This window comes from Macaca nemestrina, chromosome 11, assembly GCF_043159975.1.
Source record: "Macaca nemestrina isolate mMacNem1 chromosome 11, mMacNem.hap1, whole genome shotgun sequence".
Lineage (NCBI taxonomy): Eukaryota > Metazoa > Chordata > Mammalia > Primates > Cercopithecidae > Macaca > Macaca nemestrina.
The window spans coordinates 56262301-56282451 of NC_092135.1; the positions used below are offsets into that span (position 1 = coordinate 56262301).

At 40.4% G+C, this 20151-nt stretch overlaps 2 protein-coding genes across 6 annotated transcripts in view; one reads left to right on the forward strand and one right to left on the reverse strand.

Moving 5' to 3' along the window:
• LOC105493206 (coiled-coil domain containing 148) overlaps window positions 1-16761 on the reverse strand; it is a 285928-nt gene extending 269167 nt beyond the window's left edge. For 3 of the 5 annotated variants that reach the window (XR_011609794.1, XM_071072801.1, XM_071072804.1), the window contains exon 1: window positions 16716-16761. Coding sequence is in view for 4 of the 5 variants with exons in the window: in XM_071072801.1 (XP_070928902.1) it covers window positions 16716-16746 (31 nt within the window). In the remaining variant the exon portion in view is untranslated. Of the gene's footprint in view, window positions 1-16416 lie in introns of all 5 variants that reach the window. The other 2 variants (XM_071072803.1, XM_011760724.3) reach the window with 2 other exon arrangements.
• A 313-nt stretch (window positions 16762-17074) lies between these two features.
• LOC105493204 (plakophilin 4) overlaps window positions 17075-20151 on the forward strand; it is a 228948-nt gene continuing 225871 nt past the window's right edge. The window contains exon 1 of the mRNA XM_011760720.3: window positions 17075-17221. The gene's annotated coding sequence lies outside the window, so the exon portion shown is untranslated. The remainder of the gene's footprint in view (window positions 17222-20151) is intronic.

A 20151-nucleotide genomic window follows, 5' to 3' on the forward strand; every position in this document is an offset into this window, starting at 1 on the left:
TCCTGGGATCAAGCGTCTTCCTACCTCACCTCCTGAGTAGCTAGGACCACAGGCACATGCCACCACACTCAGCTGTTTTTCTTTTTTTATTACTATCAGTTTTAGTAGAGATGAGGTCTCACTATGTTGCCCTGGCTGGTCTTGAACTCCTGGGCTCAAGAGATCTTCCTGCCTCAGCCTCCAAAAGTGCTGAGATTACAGGTATGAGGCACAGCACCCGGCCTAAAATTTAAATGTTGATAATATCAAGTGTGGACAAGAAAGTAGAGTAACTGAAACGTTACACATTGCTGGCAGGAGTGTAAAATGGTATAGCCATTTTGGAAAACTGTTTGGCAGTTTCTTAACTGTTAAGTAGCTAAACATAAACTTAGTCTGGGACCCAGCAATTTCAAGCGAAACAATGTACACCTCCACAAAAAACTGTACATAAATATACATACATTACTCATCATAACCAAAAACTGAAACAACTCAAATGTCCATCAACAGGCAGATGAATAAAGAAATAAATACATGCATAATAGTCCCCCCTTATCCTCGGGAGATGCATTCAAGACCCCCAGTGGATGCCTGAAACCTTTAATAGTACCAAACCCGGTATATACTATTTTTTCTTATACTTACATACCTATGATAAAGTTTAATTTCTAAATTAGGCACAGTTAAAGATTAACAAAATAACCAATAATAAAATAGAATGTTTATAGCAACACTGCACTTCAGCCTGGGTGACACAGTGAGACCCTGTCTCTTAAAAAAAGGAAAAAGAGGCCAGGCACAGTTGCTCACGCCTGTAATCCCAGCACTTTGGGAGGCCAAGGTAGGTGGATCACAAGGTCAGGAGATTGAGACCATCCTGGCTAACATGGTGAAACCCCGTCTCTACCAAAAATACAAAAAATTAGCCGGGCAAGGTGGCGGGCGCCTGTAGTCCCAGCTACTCGGGAGGCTGAGGCAGGAGGATGGTGTGAACCCAGGAGGCAGAGTTTGCAGTGAGCCAAGACTGTGCCACTACACTCCAGCCTGGGCAACAGAGCTAGACTCTGTCTCAAAGAAAAGAAAGAAAAAAGAAAGAAAAAGTACCATACTTGACAATGACAATTACACCCTGTATAGGCTATATAAACAAATAGACCAGCAATTCTAGGGAAAGATATCTTGAAAGAGAATCTGCACTACTATTATAATACTGGGGTGAGTGGATTACACTACAGTCCCAGGTTTGGACAAACTAGAGAGATTTCAACATCTCTTCTCCTGAGCCTTTGGAAAAATGGAATTTTTATTTCTAGGACTGTCAATTCACCAAAATGAACTATAGAACCCTAAATGAACAATATGCAAGACACAAAATCAAGATATCTTCTGAATGAATTGTATTTAAAATAATATTTTCTAACTAAATATCACACCAAAAATTTTAAAGTAAATCAGAAGTATCTAATTAAAAGTTTACAAAGTAAGTACAGAATGTAGTTGCCTTATACATACAGAAAGGTCTACTGATTTCTGACATAACCATGCAATATGATTGTTTTCCTCTTAGTAACATATTTGAAATAAAATATATGCTGAAGATGTTTTATTAAAAGGCCAAATTCTTTGCTATGTGACATCCTATGGCTCAGGAATTTTAATTCTTTCTTTTGTTGACATATTTCTTTTTGAACTTCAAACACAGTATTTATGATCTGAAAAGGTACATATACTATTTGATTGGCCTTTTGTCAATATTGTTTAGTATTATTTTACTTCCACCTTAGAAGAGTAAGAGGAAAAGTTAAATAGTGATTGATTTATCCAGATTTAATTTTAATATCTTCCATGTTCATCAAGAATGTGCAATATTATAATTTTCTAACTACCATAGAATTTTAACATTTTACCAGCAAAAATCTTTTTATGTGCCTTCTTTTCATATGACATATTTGTCATGCTCACTCTACAGAACATTTGGCATAATGGTACTTCTTAATCAAAATGGATAAATACCCTCTTATTTTAAAAATCTACATACTTAGATATTGAGGTGGAAAGTATGTTTTACACTCAAACTAGAATCCTGTTATTGGATTTGGCTGCCTTTTTCTTATAAAAAGACCTGCTGTATTTAAAAGTTTTGCTTTGATAGAGAATAGAAAAAGAGCTCTGTTACAAAAAACAAAGGCTTTTTAAAGGTAGTATTGAAAATAAATAATTGGCTTTTGTTCATTAGAGGCTAAATCTATTTTGTGGTTTGGAAGAGCTAAGAACAGATTGCTTCCCTCAGATTCTTAGCAAAGAAATGTTTTTATCAATTAATATTCTTTGCTAAGAACAGTTTTTCCAGTGTTGTTTTTCAAATGGAATAATATTATAAATAGGCCTGTCCAAAGGACAATTCTTGGGCTTTTTTCTAAGATCTTGAGGTCTTAGAGCATAATAATTATGGCATGCCAGTTCAGAAGCATGGTAGAAGACAAAAAATCATGTTTCAAACAGGAAATGTACTGGGAGAAAAAGTTGCCATAGGTAGCCTTTCTTTCAAATTAAATAAAAGGAACATCAACCACAAATTATGCCAGTCTTCCTCTTCTCATCAGGCTTTTGCCCAACATTTACATCCCAGGATGATAGCAGGAAAAGAGCAGGAAGCAAGGAATTGAGTGCCATTGCAAAAGGCCCAGAAACTATAAGAACACAGCATTCCACACACCCAGTGTTGTTCCCCTGCTTCAGCTTTATCCTCTCTTCCAGCCTGTGCTGAAGTCACTGCCACTTTATGAGAGTCAGTAGCAATTATTATGTGCCAGACACTATCCTAAGAGTCTTAGCTCTTTTAACTCATTAAATACTCACAACAATGTTTGAGTAACACCGTTCTTCTCATTTTGCAAAGAAACTGTGGTTCAAGATCATTCAGCTGCTGAGTGGAGAGACCAGATGCAAACCCAGGCAGTCTGGCTCCAATGCCCGCAAAGGTTTCTATTCTACCCTCTCTCCAGTAAAGAGAGATGACTACAGTTAGTGGCTCCTTAACAGGCATGGAAGAAGATCAGTCACTGGTTTTTTTGTTTTTTGGTTTTTTTTTTTCCCAGTAAACAGCTGCTCCCTTGTTAAGGTAGGGGTAAGGTCCTAGAGTTAGGGACAGGAAGGCAAGATATAAGTAGGAGTAAAGCAGAAAGGCATATCTCGAACAAACAAACAAAAAAAGAGTCACCCAGGCACAGTGGCTTACACCTGTAATCTCAGCACTTTGGGAGTGCGGGGTGGGAGGATCTCTTGAGACCAGAAGTTTGATCCCAACCTGGGCAATATAGTGAGACTTCATCTCTACAAATAACAATAATGATAACAAAAATGGCCAAGTGTAGTGCCCTGTGCCTGTGGTCCCAGCTACTTAGGAGGCTGAGGTGGCAGGATCACTTGAGCCTGGGAGACCAAGGCTGCAGCCAGCCATGATGGTGCCACTGCACTCCAACCTGGGGACAGAGCAAGTCTGTCTCAAAAAAAAAAAAAAAAAAAAAGAAAAAGAAAAAAGTGAAGGCAAGAGAAAAGTCTATTAAAACATAGCTTCTGGAAAAATTGAAAACTAACAAGGGGGTGAAAATAGACTTAAGAGCTATAGCAATGTGATAAACATTTTTGGGAAATTTCTTTCAAAATAAAAAAAAATCAAAATATAGACTGAGACCATGTAGTATTTCATTTTATACACAAATTAACCTAGGCCAGGAAATATTTCTGCCCAACCGAGTCATTTTATAGATGGGTAAACACAGGCAATAAAGATTGAATGCCCTGCCCAAGACTTGAGGAAGCAGGCAGGACAGGCAAGGCTACAAGTCACCCACACCTCCTGACTTTAAGCTCAGTGCTCTTCCACCAACTATATTAAACACAATTTATCAGCTTTTAAAACACAAAAGCCATAGTCAATAGGTTGCAATTCAATTTTAAGAACATAAAAAATTACAGTGTACCCATATCAAAGGTTAAATACACAATACCTCAGGCTATCACCTGCTCAATAGCCAAATAATATTGTAAAGTAGTAGTTAGATAAAGTAGTCATTTTTAAATGTGAGGAGGAGAATTATTGGCATAACTGCACTTTTTTTCTTCCAATATTTTATCCATATAACATTTTCAATATTTACATTATTTTAAACTTGGAAAATTTAGTCACATGCATATACACATATATACAGCAAACATGGTGAAATGACTGAATCTTATTAATTTCTTCTTCTCTATAAGGGAAATCGAAAGGTTGAATAGAAAGGGATTTAAGCTGAGAGTTATTAGGCCAGTATTAATACTGATTTATAATCTCTAAGATTCCTCTAGTCCTAAAATTCTATAATTTTAGAGCGCTCATAATTGAAGAAAACATTGGATTAAAATATTAAATTTAAGTATTTGACTAATGAGATTATGACATACCACCTAAAGAAAATTATTTCTAGTGGTTTCAAAAAAGGGAGAAGAGGCTGGGTGCAGTGGCTCATGCCTGTAATCCCAGCACGTTGAGAGGCTGAGGTAGGAGGATTGCTTGAGCCTAGGAGCTCAAGACCAACCTGAGCAACATAGGGAGACCTCATCTCTATAAAAATAAACAAAATTTGCCAGGCACGGTGGCACATGCCTGTGGTCCCAGCCACTCAGGAGGGCTGAGGCAAGAGGATCACTTGAGCTGGGGAGGTTTAGACTGCAGGGAGCTGACATCTTGCCACTGCACTGCAGCCTGGGTGACAGAGCAAGACCCTGTCTTGAAAAAAAAAAAAATAAGATTTACAAGAAGTTGATAAAATACTGGTGATTATGTTATCTATGGGATTACAAATTATGTTAGTTGATAAAGAAATTTTTACCAATCTTAACAAATAGAAAGGGGGGGCAAAAAGTTAATGTAAAGTAGAAATAAGTTCTTTCCTGACATAAACTCTTTGATACTAAAGCCCTCTGTGTTTATGCACACTAGCATAGGAACACTAGCATACTTATACAAAAAGTTCAGAAGCTTACATAGTTCACACTTTTTTTTAAGTTTAAACGTTAATAATGTTGTAAGAAATGCAGAAGTACATTAAACCTCATTTTCATAGATGTGGGAAAGAGACAATGGAAAAATAAGTGACTTTTGCAAGGCCAAACAGTAAATCATTAAATGCCTATGATTTTAAAAATCAAGTTTTCAATGGACCATAAAAATGAATTAATTCTGTGTGGGCAGATATTTTTCTTTTATCAAATTCTCTACATTATAGGAATTTCCTTGTCTTTCTTCCTGTTGTGTTTTTGTTATTTATGTCCTACTTTTACATCATTTAGAAATGTCCAAAGAAGGCTACTCCTCTCAATACCACTGGAGATTTCATTGACCTTTCTCAGTTTGAATCACAATAATGATCACTGTCTCTGATAATCAGTGTATCTGAGATTCAAATTCATTGGAGCTAAATAATTTAAGTGATCTTTAAGACAAAGAAAAACGCAAAAGAACAAGATTAAAATATAGTCTTTCAAAGACTTACTTCTAGTAATTGGGGTAGACAGAAGAGAAAAAACTAAAACGACAACAAAATACACAAAAATGGCAGGGAAATAATGAACATTTTATCTAAAGATATTCTACTAAAACTTTGAGGTCTCACTCACACATCTCTCTTACTAACACTTTTGAGGATATATTTCCAAATTTACTTATTTTAAATTCTTTAAGTGTAATCGTGTTCTAAATTATGTATGTTATAAAGTACAAATATAGAAAATCTATGAGTACAAGAAAAAAGATATATAATGTGGACATATGTAGTATAGACAATTGGAATAAATGTTAGTGAAAGTTATGTGATGGACTGTGCTTCACTACTTGAAAATCTTGGTTTAATGGTTGGTCATAGAAGAATTCAAACTCTAAGGGCAGTTCACCCCCATACTTGGCTTTAACGAATATAGTCATTAAAATAGACACTGGAAAAAATATGGAAGAAATACAAAATAGGCTCTATGTAATCAATTACGATGCTCAAATTTCAATTCCTGGGCTGGGCGCTATGGCTTACACCTATAATCCCAACACTTTGGGAGGCCAAAAGGGGAAGATCACTTGAGGCCAGGGGTTTAAGACCAGCCTGGGCAACATAGTGAGACCCCATCTCTACAAAAAAACCTAAAATGTAAAAATTAGCCAGGCATGGTGGCACACGCCTGTAGTCCCAGATACTCAGGAGGCTGAGGCAGGACTGCTTGACCCCAGGAGTCTGAGGCTGCAGCAAACTATGGTCACACCACAGCACTCTAGCTGTCTGACAGGGCAAGACCTTGTCTCAAAAAAAAAAAAAAAAAAATCAATTCCATCCACCAAGTATGCAAAGATTGTAATTTAGTCTTTTTCTCTAGTGAATTTCTGGCTTCTCTGAGGTCAAACAGTTTTCCTCACAAATTTTTTTTTTTTTTTTTTGATGTTTAATAGCTGGGTTCTGATCCACTGAAATGCCATTAGGAATATTTTTAATCATGTTAGAAAATGTTTTCAAATTTATTAAGTCTTCATATAAGCAAGTTCTAAGATGTGCTTATGTCATTATTCAAAATTTTTAAATTTATAATAGCTTTATTGGGGTCTAATTTACATTTCATAAAAATATACCCATTAGAACTGTATTATTTTTAATAAATGTATTGTTGTATAACCATTACCACTATCTACTTTTAGGACATTAACATCACCAGAAAACATTCAGTCACTTGTATTAAATCCTCCCATCCCAGTCTAAGGTAATCACTGATCTGTCTTCTATCTCTATATTTTTTCCCTTTTTGGGAGTTTCATATAAATGGTATCATACAAATGAGGCCTCTTGTCTGCCTTTTTTTCTCTTGGCATAATATTTTGGAGATTTATCCATACTGTGCCATGTATCAGTAGTTCATTATTTTTAGAGCTGAATAGTATTCAAGTATGCCATGTTTTGTTTTGTCAATCATCAGCTCATAAATATTTAGATTATTTCCAATGTTTTGCTATTATTAACAATATTACTATCGTTCATGTAAAAGTCTCTGTGGACATACATGTTTATTTCTATTGAAGTAGGATTGCTGGGTCATACAGTATAAGTTTACATTTACATATATAACTTTTTTTTTAGACTAGGCCTCTCTACATTGCTTGGACTGGCATGCAGTGGCTATTGATAGGTGCAATCCCACTACTGATCAGCACAGGAGTTTTGACCTGCTGTTTCCCACCTGAGCTGCTTCCCCTCTCCTGAGGCAACCTGGTGGTCCCTTCCTCCCAGGAGGTCACCATAGTGATGCATAACGGTACAGACACCTGATCAGCATAGTGCACTATCGCCCAGAACTCCTGAACTCCAGGGATCCTTCTGCCTCAGCCACCTGAGTAGCTGGGTCTACATGCATGCAACATTGTGTCTGGCTATGTTTATGTTTTCAAGAAGTTGCTAAATGACTCCAAAAAGTGTGTATACCATTACACATTTAGCAATTTATGAGAGTTGCAGTTTTTTCACATCTTTGTCATCACTGTGTATTGTCAATTTTTGGCTTATATCCATTTTACTGGTAGTGTACTGGTATCATATTGTGGTTATAATTTGCATTTCCCTAATGATTAATAGTTGAACATCTTTTCATGTGCTTATTAATCATTCATATGCCTTTTCGGTGAAATCTCTATTAAAACATTTTATTTTTAATAGAATTGCTTATCTTATTTTTGACATTTAGCATGCTTTATATATTCTAGATACAAGACCTTTATCAGATATTTGACCTAGGAATTTTTTCACAGGCTGCTATTTGTCTTTTCACTTTCTTACTTGTATCTTTTAGAGAGCAAAACTTTTCATTTTTATAAAATGCGATTTATCAATTTCTTCTTTAATGGATCACAATTTTGGTGTTGTATCTAAGAAACCTTTCCAAAAGCAAGGTTGCAGAGATTTTCTACTGTTTTTAGATATAATTTTAGCTCTTACATGTAGGTCTGTGATATATATTAATTTTTTTCTGCATGGTGTGAGGTAAGAAATTAAGTTCAGTATTTTGCATATGAATATGCAATTATTCCAGTAGTATTTCTTTAAAAAAAGCATCCCTTTCACTATTGCTCTGCTTTGTCATCTTTGCTGAAAACCAACTGATTGTAAATATATTAATTTCTGTACCCTCTATTTCATTGATCTAAGTGTCTATCATTATGCCAATATTACATACATTCTATTATTATAGCTTTATAAGTTTTGAAATTGGTACTGTAATAACTCTTAACCTTTTTTTACAAGATTGTTTTTGATATGTATTTCCATTTTATTTTATTTTTTTATTTATTGTTGAGATGGGGTCTCATTCTGTTATCCAGGCTGGAGTTTAGTGGTGTGATCACAGCTCACTGCAGCCTTGACTTTCTGGGCTCCAGCCATCCTCCTACCTCAGGCTCTTGAGGCGCTGGGACCACAGGTGTGAGCCACCATGCCTGGCTTATTTTTGTATTTTTGGTAGAGACGGGTTTTTGCCATGTTACCCAGGCTGGTCTTCAACTCCTGAGCTCAAGCAATCCACCCCCTCGGCCTCCCAAAGTGCTGGGATTACATGCTTGAGCCACTGCACCGGCCTGTATTTCCATTTTAAAATTGACTTCTCAATTCCTATAAAAATGCTTGCTAAGATATTGATAGAGATGACATTTAATCTATAGATCAGAGGTCTTATGCTTGTTTTCTAAAATTTATTCTTAAATATTGTCTTCTTTCTCATGTTATTGTAAGTGGAACTGGTTTTTTTTGTTTTTTGTTTTTTTTTTCTTTTTTTTCCGATATGGAGTCTTGCTCTGTTACCCACGCTGGAGTGCAGTGGTACAATCTTGGCTCACTGCAACCTCCGCCTCCCAGGTTCAAGCTATTCTCCAGCCTCAGCCTCTTGAGTAGCTGGGATTACAGGTGCCCGCCACCACACCACACACACACACACACAAATAATTTTTGTATTTTTAGTAGAGACAGTGTTTCACCATGTTGGCCAGGCTGCTCTCGAACTTCTGACCTCTTGATCCGTCCACCTCAGCCTCCCAAAGTGCTGGGATTACAGGCGTGAGCCACCGCGCCCAGCTGCAACTGTCTTTTAAAATTCATTTTCAGATTCCTAGTTCCTAGCATATAAAAATATAACTGACTTCTATATATTGATGTTGTATTTTGTGACCTTGTTAAATTCATTTATTAGGTCCTAGTAGGATTTTTTATGTATAAGACCAAGTAATCTGTAAATAAAGATATCTTTAATTTTTCCTTTTCAATCAATATGCCTTTGATGTATTTTTCTTTCCTTGTTACACTAGTTAGAATCTCCAGTAAAATGTTGACTGAAAGAATTGAGAATGGACATCCTTATGTATTCTCCCATTCAAGTACTAATGAGCTCTGTCCCTTCTTGCCCTCCTTGGTTTCTTTTCTTTCTTTTTTTTTTTTTTTTTCGAGACAGAGTCTCGCTCTGTCACCCAGGCTGGAGTGCAGTGGCAGGATCTCAGCTCACTGTAGGCCCCACCTCCCAGGTTCAAGCAATTCTCCCTACCTCAGCCTCTTGAGTAGCTGGCACTATAGGCACCCACCACCATGCCAAGCTAATTTTTGTATTTTTAGTAGAGATGGCATTTTGCCATGTTGGCCAGGCTGGTCTTGAACTCCTGACCTGACGTGATCTGCCCACCTTGGCCTCCCAAAGTGCTGGGATTATAGACATGAGCCACCATGCCCGGCCCCTCCCTACTTTCTGAGATCAGACATAAGGTATGTTCAAGGTGGCATGGCCATATTCTTTATTCTCAGAAGGAAAGCATGGAGTCTTTCACCATAAACATGTTGTTATCTGTTGGTATTCATAGATGCACTTTATCACACTGACCAAGTTCCCTTCTACTGTTAGTATGCTGAGCATTTTACCATGAATCGGTGTTGGATCTTGTCAATTGCTTTTTCTGGCACATAGTGTCATCTTCATCTTTTTTGTATTTTAAAAATTTACTAAACTACAGAAAAATGTGAAAGTTCCTGACAAGATGATGTATTAGTAGGTACTGTTGTCTTGCTGTGCTGATCCAACCCCAAAGATGTGCAGAAAACAAAAACAACAAACAGTGGCCCAGGGATGTAAAGGGCCAGGCATTATGGCTGAAGGAGAGGGCAGATATTTTTTGAATGATTTATTTTCTCTCCGCTACTGCTCTAATAAGCTTCTTTCTACCTCTATGAAGCAGACAAAAGAGCTCTGAAGTTAGGAGAATAATGAGGTCATATTTTCTGAGGTTTTATTTTAGAAGAACTTCAGATCTAGCGTTTTACAACAGCCCTCTACTGTGGTGATCATTTGATGACCCAGTGTTAGCACTGAGTAAGAGCTGCTTTCCAACTGGAGATGATGGGTGACTTGCCAGGTGCCCTGCATCTGTCTGACAACCTTCTTTTACTTTGAGTTTTGCACAAAGCTGCTGGCTGTATGGGACCTGTCAGTAATTAGCACACTTCCAACACAGGTCCACTTATGGTAAGTGCCACCTTCATTTTGAAGAACAGTTTTGCTACATATAGAATTCTTGATTGACAGGTTTTTTCTTTCAGCATTTTGAATATATCCTTTTACCACCCTCTAGTATCTTTTGTTTCTAATGAGAGGTCAGCTGTTAATTTTACTGTGATTCCCTTGTGTAAAATGAGTTGTTATTTTCTTGCTGCCTCAAAATTTTCTTGTTGTTTTTGTCTTTCAGCAGGCTAAGATGTATCTAGTTGTGCCTCTCTTTATGTTTATTCTACTTGGTGTTTGCTGAGTGTCTTTGATGTGTGCATTAAGATTTTAAACAGATTTGGGAAATTTTAGGACATTGCTTCTTCAAATATTTTTTCTATACCCTTCCATCCCTCCTTTCCTGCTGGGGCTCCCAGCATAAATTGGTATACTTTGATTCTGTCCCACAAGTCCAAGAAGCTTTGTTCATTTTTCTTCAGTCTTTCTTCTATTCTTTAGGTTGGATATTTTCTATTAGTCTGTCTTCAAGTTCACTGACTCCTTGTTCTGCCATCACAAATTTGCTATGGAACCCATACAGCAGATTTTTAAATTGTTATATTTTTCAACTCTAAAATTTTTTGTTTCTTTTTCATAGTTTCTATTTCTCTATTTAGAGTCCATATTTGTTGAGTCATTTCATCTTTAAGTTTTAAAACATACTTATACTAGTTGTTTTGAATTAGTTGTATACTAAATCCAACAAGTGGGGCCACTTAGAGCATCTAATGGCTGATGATTTTCCTGAATTTCAGTCACATTTTCCTGTTTTTATGCAGGTCTCATAATTTTTGCTGATAATTCAGTATTTTAAATAAAATAGTGTAGCAATTTTGGATGACATCTGATTTTCCTCCTGAGAAATTTTTAAATTGCTGGAACTTAAACATCAGAAGCTATTTCTTCTGCATTGTAAAACTACTGATGTCTCTAATAAATTATTTTCCAGCCTGATTCCTAAAATGTATAATAGAAATACAAGTTCCAATATTTTCTTCCCATACCAATGATGTGGCAAAATGATTCTGAAAAAACGATTATATCACTATAATTGAAACCCTGAAAAAACAATTATATCACTAATTTTCTCAAAGTCCTTCTCTTATCTCCAACTTGAAAGGATGAGAACAGAGAACTGAGGAACACAGGGCTTTGATATGGGAGAGTAGGGGGTAGAAACACCACACTAAAAAAAATTATTTTGCCTAACTCAGGTTGGCAGTAATTTGATTCTAGATAGATAATTCATTTTCTATTATTTGCTTATTTTAAAAAAACCTTTAGGGTGTTACTCTTCATAGTTCAACAAGTCATAATACCTGTTTTCTTTCGTTGTAAAATATTTGCATAATTTGTAAATGAAGCCTTGGATGGCAAGGAACAGGGACTCACTAAAGGCAAACAAGGAAAAGAATGGAGGAGGGATGATCACAGGAAACAAAAATCTCACAAAACAAAAAGGAAATGAAGTTTATTTAAGTATGACCTTATGAGGAGAATAGTGTAAGGAAGGAAAAACACTTCCTCTATCCTCCTAGGTTCAATGTCTGAGAATGAAACTGATAAAAGACAGACTGACAAGAGAAAAAACATTTAATTACATATGTACACAAAAGCTTCACAAAGAAATGTGACTCAAGGAGACAATTAGAATTTTTGGCCGATATCGTCTTAACAGAAGTGATAAAGTGTGAAGAGGCTACACAAAGGAAAGGGGGTATGGGGCTTCCTGTGGAGAACAGAGTTGAGGGGGGAAGTTATGGAAAGGTGCTAGGAAACATATAAGTAAGGGTTGTCTATTAAGGTGTGTTATGTGCATAAGTGTCCTCTCCAGTAATAAGAGTCATTTCCAAGTAGATCCTTTCCTGGTAGTAGAGAGGGAGACAACTTTACAAATAGAAAGTAATGGCCTACTTTTAGACAGAAAAGCAGAAGGGAAAGAGTTTTTCTTGCATCTGCTATTTCTCAATTGCTTTCAGCTCAAAATATTCCTTATGCCAAAATGGCACATTTTGGGGTAGGCATATTGTTGTCCCATCAATAGGAACCCAGAAAACATCAGGACCAAGACAGTGCTCTCTCTGGTTCACTTGTCCTCTCAATTTCAAATTCCCTGGGAAATAATCTGAATGGCATAATTACCAGTTAGGGGGCAATGGGTTGGCTACATGGGTCAGGTCTCCACAGGGGCCGATGCCATGCCAGGTGCATTGTTATGAGGTGTGCAGGGCTGCCTCCTTCAAGGGCTGTGGATATACGTACTAGGAAGCATGACTATTACACATACCAGATGTTTGACGCCATTCTGATTTTATGAAGTTGTTAAAATCTCATGACCCCACTGTTTTCCAAGAGACAGAACAACCTAGAAGTTTCATACACCAAAAAAAAGTAACCCTTGTTTAACTTGCTTAGCAAAGCTGAGTTTCAAAACCTCTATTCTGCTCTATCATACTTTATCTGATTTTTCCGCGTTGAACAGCTAATCCCAACTTTTCCTGATTCTCTCCCAACATCCTGATTCCAATTTTTTATTATTCAAAGTCAAGTTCTCCCAAGAACTAAACAAAGAACTACTAAATATTGGCTTTTCTTAGTGTGGGAGGTGTTTCAGTAGTTTAAGGCAGTGAGGGACACAGTCATGACCACGATGTGGATCCTATTTGTCAGGGGAAAAGGCTCACACAAAAATAACCACAACATGGGACAGAGTATCAAGGGTCACAATACAGTAAGAAAGAACTCACCCTCTCAAGAATGGGGAGGGCCAGGAAACTTTCAGAAAGTTTTTACAGGTAATTATTAGGCAGAGTCATGGGAGGATTTGCATAATATATTCAGAGGATGGGGATGGGGTGGGGCTCAGCCAATCCTGAAACCACCATAGCCACCTGAGCAGAACTATTATTAAGCCCTAGCAACCCTTCTCAGGACCCGCTTATTCCACCACTCTCTTTCCCTCCTTTGCCACCCACCTCTGTTTTAACATTCCTCTTTAAAAAGAAAACCCCAAAATTATCATATTGGTGTACTTTTTGAAGATTTTATCTTTACCTCCCCCACTCCTCCATAGACATCCAGATATGACAAGAGACTCAGTGTTCCTGCTTCCTCCTATTCCTTGCTGCCTCTGCTATGCTTCTTAGGGAATTTACCACTAATTTTTATGGGATAATACGAAAATAATAAACATTGGAAAGTTACAAAGTTTTCATAATCTTAAAAGTTTCAGGTTGACTTCTTTCTGAGCTGGTAATTGAAAAGTTGTTCGAATTTCTGCTGTTTACTTTTGTTCTTGAGGGTGGAGTCACCAAACCTCTTAATATTCTAACCTTGCCCTGGGCCCCAGTGTCAGCCTGAGCACAGGCCCTCTTCCCACCCCTACTTCCCAGCACTTTTCCCAAGGTGACCAGGCTAGCAGTTTAAATCATCCTCTTCTCAAGCTGGTCATTTGCATTTCTGTGGATCCTCAGGGTAGGCGACAATGGTTTCATTCCTTTACTGGAAATCTGGAATTGGGCCATTGCAACTTGGAGGCAAAGGACATTTTTGTAGGAGAGAACTTAATTGGCAAAATAAGCTAGGATTTTGAGGAGAAACAGCACAATCTTCAAAATCATTTCTGTTGTATTCAAGGGCCAAAACATTGGCGACAAAGTAGAAACCTCAAGAAATTCCCTTCAGACAGTTTCTTGGTGAAAAGAAAGGCCAGTAGATAGAGATGGTGGTAGGGTAGAAGGAAGGTGGTTTTACCAAAAGCCAGATGTTTGGAAGACTTAGGAAAAATCTTTGGAGGAGAGGGTGTAACACATCATGTAAGAGATAAATTATAATCAATAGAGCAAAATCCTGGTAGAGAGAAGATGGCTCATGTTTAGGAGCATAAGTGGAGTATGAGCTTTGAAGAGAAATGTGGACACCCTTTCTCAGCCATGACTGAAGGAGGTGCAGATGTGTGAAAACTAGGACTGGGTTTTAGGAAAGTTAAGTTGAGGAACCTCATGGTGGATCCTTCAGTAGAGTACGAGGCAAGATCATTTGCAGAAGTGGAGGAAAACCACGTAAAGTGGGGGCTTGAGGAAAGCAAACATAGGACAGGTTTGGAAGTGGCCTGGATAATGTTCTTGGATAAGTTCCAGATAATCATCCTCCTGATGAGGAAAGGAATTGAGAATCAGTGAAGACACAGCCAAGTCTGAATAGCATGAACTTTGAGTGGAATGAAGTGATTCTTTAACACTATATAGCAATCCTTAGTAGCGCAAGAGCAAGTTCAAAAGAAACCTTTCAACTAAATACAAAAATAAAAAAATTAATGTTGAGTGGCAACTTATTTCAGAGGACATTATTCATGGTGGATTTTAGAAACATTTTAATTATGACAAACAAAATCTACAATATCAAAATAGTCATCAGAGAAAAAACACACACACAAAAAGATTACTGGAGTAATAATAAGCTTTTTTTTCTTCTTTCTATGCTAGCCTAAGGCAAGAGAAAAGGAAAGACCCATTTTTTCTTCCCATTAGACACATCTTCCATTCATTTGATGTTATTCAAATTTTTTTTAAAAAAGCAAAATCTTTGGTATCTTTTCATTGAACATGTGTCTTATATAACAATTTGTGGTTTACTTTTTCTATTATATAAACAAAAACACATACTAAAAAGCCAGAAGAAGTTAAAAACAGCCTATTTCCATGATGGCCAGCCATGGCACAGCACTTCCTGGCCCCTGCAGATCCCTTCCCAATTCTGAAAATATTTAGGGGGAACATTCACATGTTCACCTCTTTTTTACTACAAATGTGGAGAGGTTTTTTTTTTCCAATCAAGGCACCATATTAACATTTCTTAGGTTACATCTTTGTAATCTTCAAATATAGTAAGATAAAAACCAGTAGCAAAGCGTATCACTCAACTTAAAATTCAGAATACTGAGACATATGCAGCTTGCACACACATTAATCTGTTTCTCTCAACAAAATATTTGTAATTTCCAAAATCCTATCAGCTTTTTCACACAATATGGTCCCTCCAATTTGAGGGGCAGTAACGTAAACATAGTCTCCTTACTAAAAAGATTAGTCTTAAAAAAGTAAAATCACCAAAAGAAAGAATGTAAGAATATCAATGGCTATAAGCTAGAGCAATATCATGTTTTAAAGCCTTATATGTTCATGAAATCTCACTTTAAGAAGGTGATATCTAAATACAAAATATATTGGCAAAACAATTAGTATTGACAAACTAGCACAAAATGATTTTAAATGAAAGTAGAAGACATTATTAAAGCTGAAGATTTTTGTGTGTACTGATTTCATGCCTCAGGTTATTTCCATATCAAATTTAAAGAGATACTGGAAAATAGAAAACAAAATCCATCAACTGTAATCCATTTCCCTTACTCTTTTGTGAAATCATCGGAAGGCGTGAAGGACCGTTTCTATTTCCTCTATCTTTATCAAGCCAGTAACCTCTCAAGCGAAAGGACATGCACCTGTCAAGCTCATCGTGCAGGATGTACACACAGATGTGTTTAATAAATATCTGCCCACAGGGAGATTAGAGGTTTGCTTTGAGAATCAGGGAACAGGCTAGCTCATGTGTTGACGCTTTGGCATCTATCATACAATCCGCCACCTTGTTTCCTTACCAAAATAACCTCAAAGGAAATCCTCTTTGAGTCTTCTTTGAGAAGTGTTATAAGTTTGAAGACCCAAAACGTTGAGGCAAGATCCACCTCAGGGAAGGGGGAGTGGCTGGGGAGAACAGCATAAGTAGGATTTAGGTGGCTCAGTGACGTCAGGAGGAAGCAGCGATGGAAGGGATGGGGTGCAGACTCACCTGGAGAAGCAGAAGCTGCACACATGTCAAAGGTCAAAGGGCATAGCCTCAGGGACTCCCCACACGCAGGAAAAGTGAAACGCCCATTCCTGGGCTCTCACCGTCAGGGGTACGTCTAAGGGCTCAGCTGTTCCTACCTTTGATACCAGGGACAAACCCTACCAGGCACAGTTGGGGTTGGCAGTAAGGCAAAGGAAAACCTGCCCCAGATTTCAGAGCCAGCGCTGGGGAATCTCCCTGTCCTCTCCGCCACCCCCTCCCGCGCCCGAGACCTGAGACACCTTCAGCCTCACACCCACCTTCTCCAGGCCCTCTTGCGCTGAACAGCATCGGTCTCTATGGCGACCTGAAACCGCAGCTCCCATTGGCCCGTTCAATATGAGGGCCGGGCCAATGGGGAGGGCCAGCCCTCTCCTTCCCGCCAATGGGGTGGCGGGAGCTGGCCCGGGGACGGCGGCGTGCTGACGTTCCCGGGAGCCCGGGGCTGGCCGGGCGGGAGGGCTGGCGGCCAGGCGGGCGGCGGCGGCGGCCTCTGGGCAGTAGAGGGGGCTCCGGGGCTGAGTCCGCGTCGACGCCGGCCGCGGAGGCGGCACCATGGGCAAGGGGTAGAGGGGCAAGTTGGCCACCGCCGCCGCCGGGGGTGGTGGGAGAGCCGCTCCGGGGGAGGGGGCGGGTGGGGGAGGGAGGGGCGGGCAGCCGCGCGGCCGCGGCACTTTTTTAATTTTTGCGGGTGCCGCAGCGGCGACCCCTCGGCGCCGATGTCCCTGATCCCTGGAGCGACGACGGCCGCAGCCTAAGCTGCAAAGTAAGTGTGTGGGCTCGCGGGAGGGCGCGGAGACTCCTGCCCACGAGACCCTCGGCCCTCGCCCCGAACACGCGCCGGGGCCGGGACCTGCGCACCGGGGGCTGGGGGCCTCCCTCCCGCTGCCCCGTCCCCAGCGCCTGGCGGCCGCCGCGGCTTTCCTGCCCCGCCTCGTGTTCCTGCCCGCACTCGCCTGCTGCTCCCCTCCCCCCGGCAGGCGCACAAGTTTCACCCTCCATTTGCTTTTCCCGGCGATTCGTCTCCCTGGTCTCCCGTACGCGCCGCGCACGACCTCTGCCTACGCTGGGCTGTGTGGATCAGGAGCCCCCAGCCCCGAACTTGAGCGCCGCGCTGAGCCTTGCTGGACGCCCTCGCGGCGGCTTCCCCGCTGCCTGCCGCCCCGCGGCCCCTGCGCCCCCGACACCACAGGACGCCCGCCCTCCTCAGCCCTCGGGGCTGGCTGGCTGTCGTTGCAGCCCCAGATCCTGCACCTTGGCCCCCTCCCCGTCTTCCCACGCCCCTGCTGCCCGCGCGGTCTTGCGTTTGTCCCCGAAGTCCTGCACTCCTTGCCGGTCCTGCCCACCCCCTCTGCCCAGTGCGCCCCTCTCTACTGGCCGCGGATCCTCACGCTCCACCCCTCCCGGCTTCCCAGCCCGGAGCCTCGCCGCTGCCCTCCTGCGCCGCCGCTTCCTCCTCTCCCTGCCAGGAGTTGAAGCGGAGCTGCGGCACCTCCCTGGCGGATCTGGTATCCCCCCCACCGGCTGCTGAGGCTGCCGGCCCTCTCCCCTGGACCGCCACCCGGAGAGCGAGCGGCGGGGCCGGGATTTGGCTGCGTGTTGGCTGAGTGCGACACACCGCGAGCGCGGGCAGTGGAGGCGCCGCGGCGGCCGTGGCCGCTCGGGGCGCAGCGGTAGTCAGGTGTGTGTGTACAGCGGGGGACGCGCGCTGCCGGCTCCTGGGCTGGCGACAGATTGTGCAGGAATGCGAGGAATGCACCAGGGGCAGAGTCCACACAGCCCGCCGCGGCTGCACTAGCGCCTTCCCTCCCCAGCTCTCGCCGCGCAGCCAGAGGTCACCGGAGCATCTTCGGAGCTGGTGAGCCTCATTCCTCTCCTCTTCTCCCATTGCTTCCCTCCATGCGGCAGAGGGGAAGCGCGGTAATTCTTTGGGGCTCCAGCTAGCATTTCGTCTGGGTTTTTGCTTCATTGGTCTTCAGAACCGTGAATTTGGGGCCAATGACTCTGTAGCCAAGGTTATTGATCATTGCACAAGGCTGTTTGCAAGTTTGGTGTGCAAGGTTTGGATAGTGCCTGGTTTTTACCAGGGTTTTCTGAAAACCAGCAGGAACAGGGGACCTGAAGGTTCTTAGAGTAATGAGCTTGGGGCCAACATATTTTAGCTCTATCAAAAAAAATGCCTGTTAGTGCTTATGGACGGGCATGTACTGCAAGAGAGATCTTGAATGCATCACTTTGGTATCCTAAGAAGTGTAATTTTTTCCCTCGTCATACTGGGCGGTGTTTAGACCTCGTATAATACATAATGAATAGAAACAGAGAAGCACTGTTTGGTCAGCGATGGGACAGATAGAACTGTCTGGTACAGTTAAATTCGGGGCGTGTCAGTTACCATTGAACTGACACGGGGACACCACAATCATGTATATTTCAAGATGTTATTTATTAGTGGAGGTCTCAGTTCTTTGTTACTGAGTTTGACTGAAAAAAAAAAAATGCTGCCCTACAACTTTTAAAGAACGGTAATTATTTACGTGTAAAATCAATGATGGTCAGTATGCATTTTTGGTCAAATTTTGTTTTCCTTAATACGGGAGAGCAAAATTTTGACAGAAAATGGTTCGCGAGAATTGAGCTTAGATTCTTTTTATTTTAAAAGAGAAACTAGAAGAATGCTTGACTTCTTGAATGCAGTATATTGCTGTGAGAGTATCTTCGTTTTGGTGCCTGTAAAACAGTTATGGAAAATAGCAACATGAAAACGAGAACAACTAATGTCTGAAATAAGTGTTTCCGGATGTTGAAAAGCATCGTATGTGTGTTTTTATTTGACACAATTTGCTTGGAAGGTTGCATTTATGACAAACCTCTATGCACCTGGTTATTTTATGTCAGATTCAGTAAAATAATAAGTCAGTTGTCTGACCAATCAGCTTTCTTCCAACACCTACTTTGTGTAGATCAAGGACATCGAAAACTATCAAATAGGAACCTTTAGTTAAGGACTCAACAGAAAGGAAAAAAAATAGAAAAAAAATATTTTGCACTCAGAAAGATTTATCTTTTGGTTGCTACGTTGTTTTTTAGCTGTGTGCATAATCAGTGAATCTTCTAATTTAGAGGTTTAATTTGTGTCCAGTAACACTATGGAGGATATTGGGAGGTGTTTGTAAATGCTAACAGGAAACTTTTATTATGTAACAATATCATATTACAGCAGAGTTTAACCCATGCTTAACCCGTGCTTATTTGACTTGATGTCAAGATGAGGAAGTAAAAGCAAATTTAGTTTCCCTGCCGCATTAGAAATTGAAAACCCTCTTCAGATGTATGGATCACACACACACACACACACACAATTGGCTGTGCAAATAGTTTTGCCTGCTTCAGTTAAAGGTAACCTTTCGGTTAGAAATGCTTTCTATTTGTTACAGATATTTGAAGAGAGGAAGTTTTTCAACTAGTGATCCTACACAATTGAAAATAACCGAAATCATATTTTGACCAAAGTACATTCCCTCCCCACCCCCTACTATTACGTAAGGAGAGGGTGCTGCATCTGGCGTCTTATATATTATACTGAAGAGTCTAAGTTGGAGAAGTGAAGTATCCAGTTATTTTAATTTTTACCTGTATTGTTTTTGGAGGGAGGTAAGGGAGCAGAGAGTATTGATGGAAAACAAGGGAAGAAGAAAC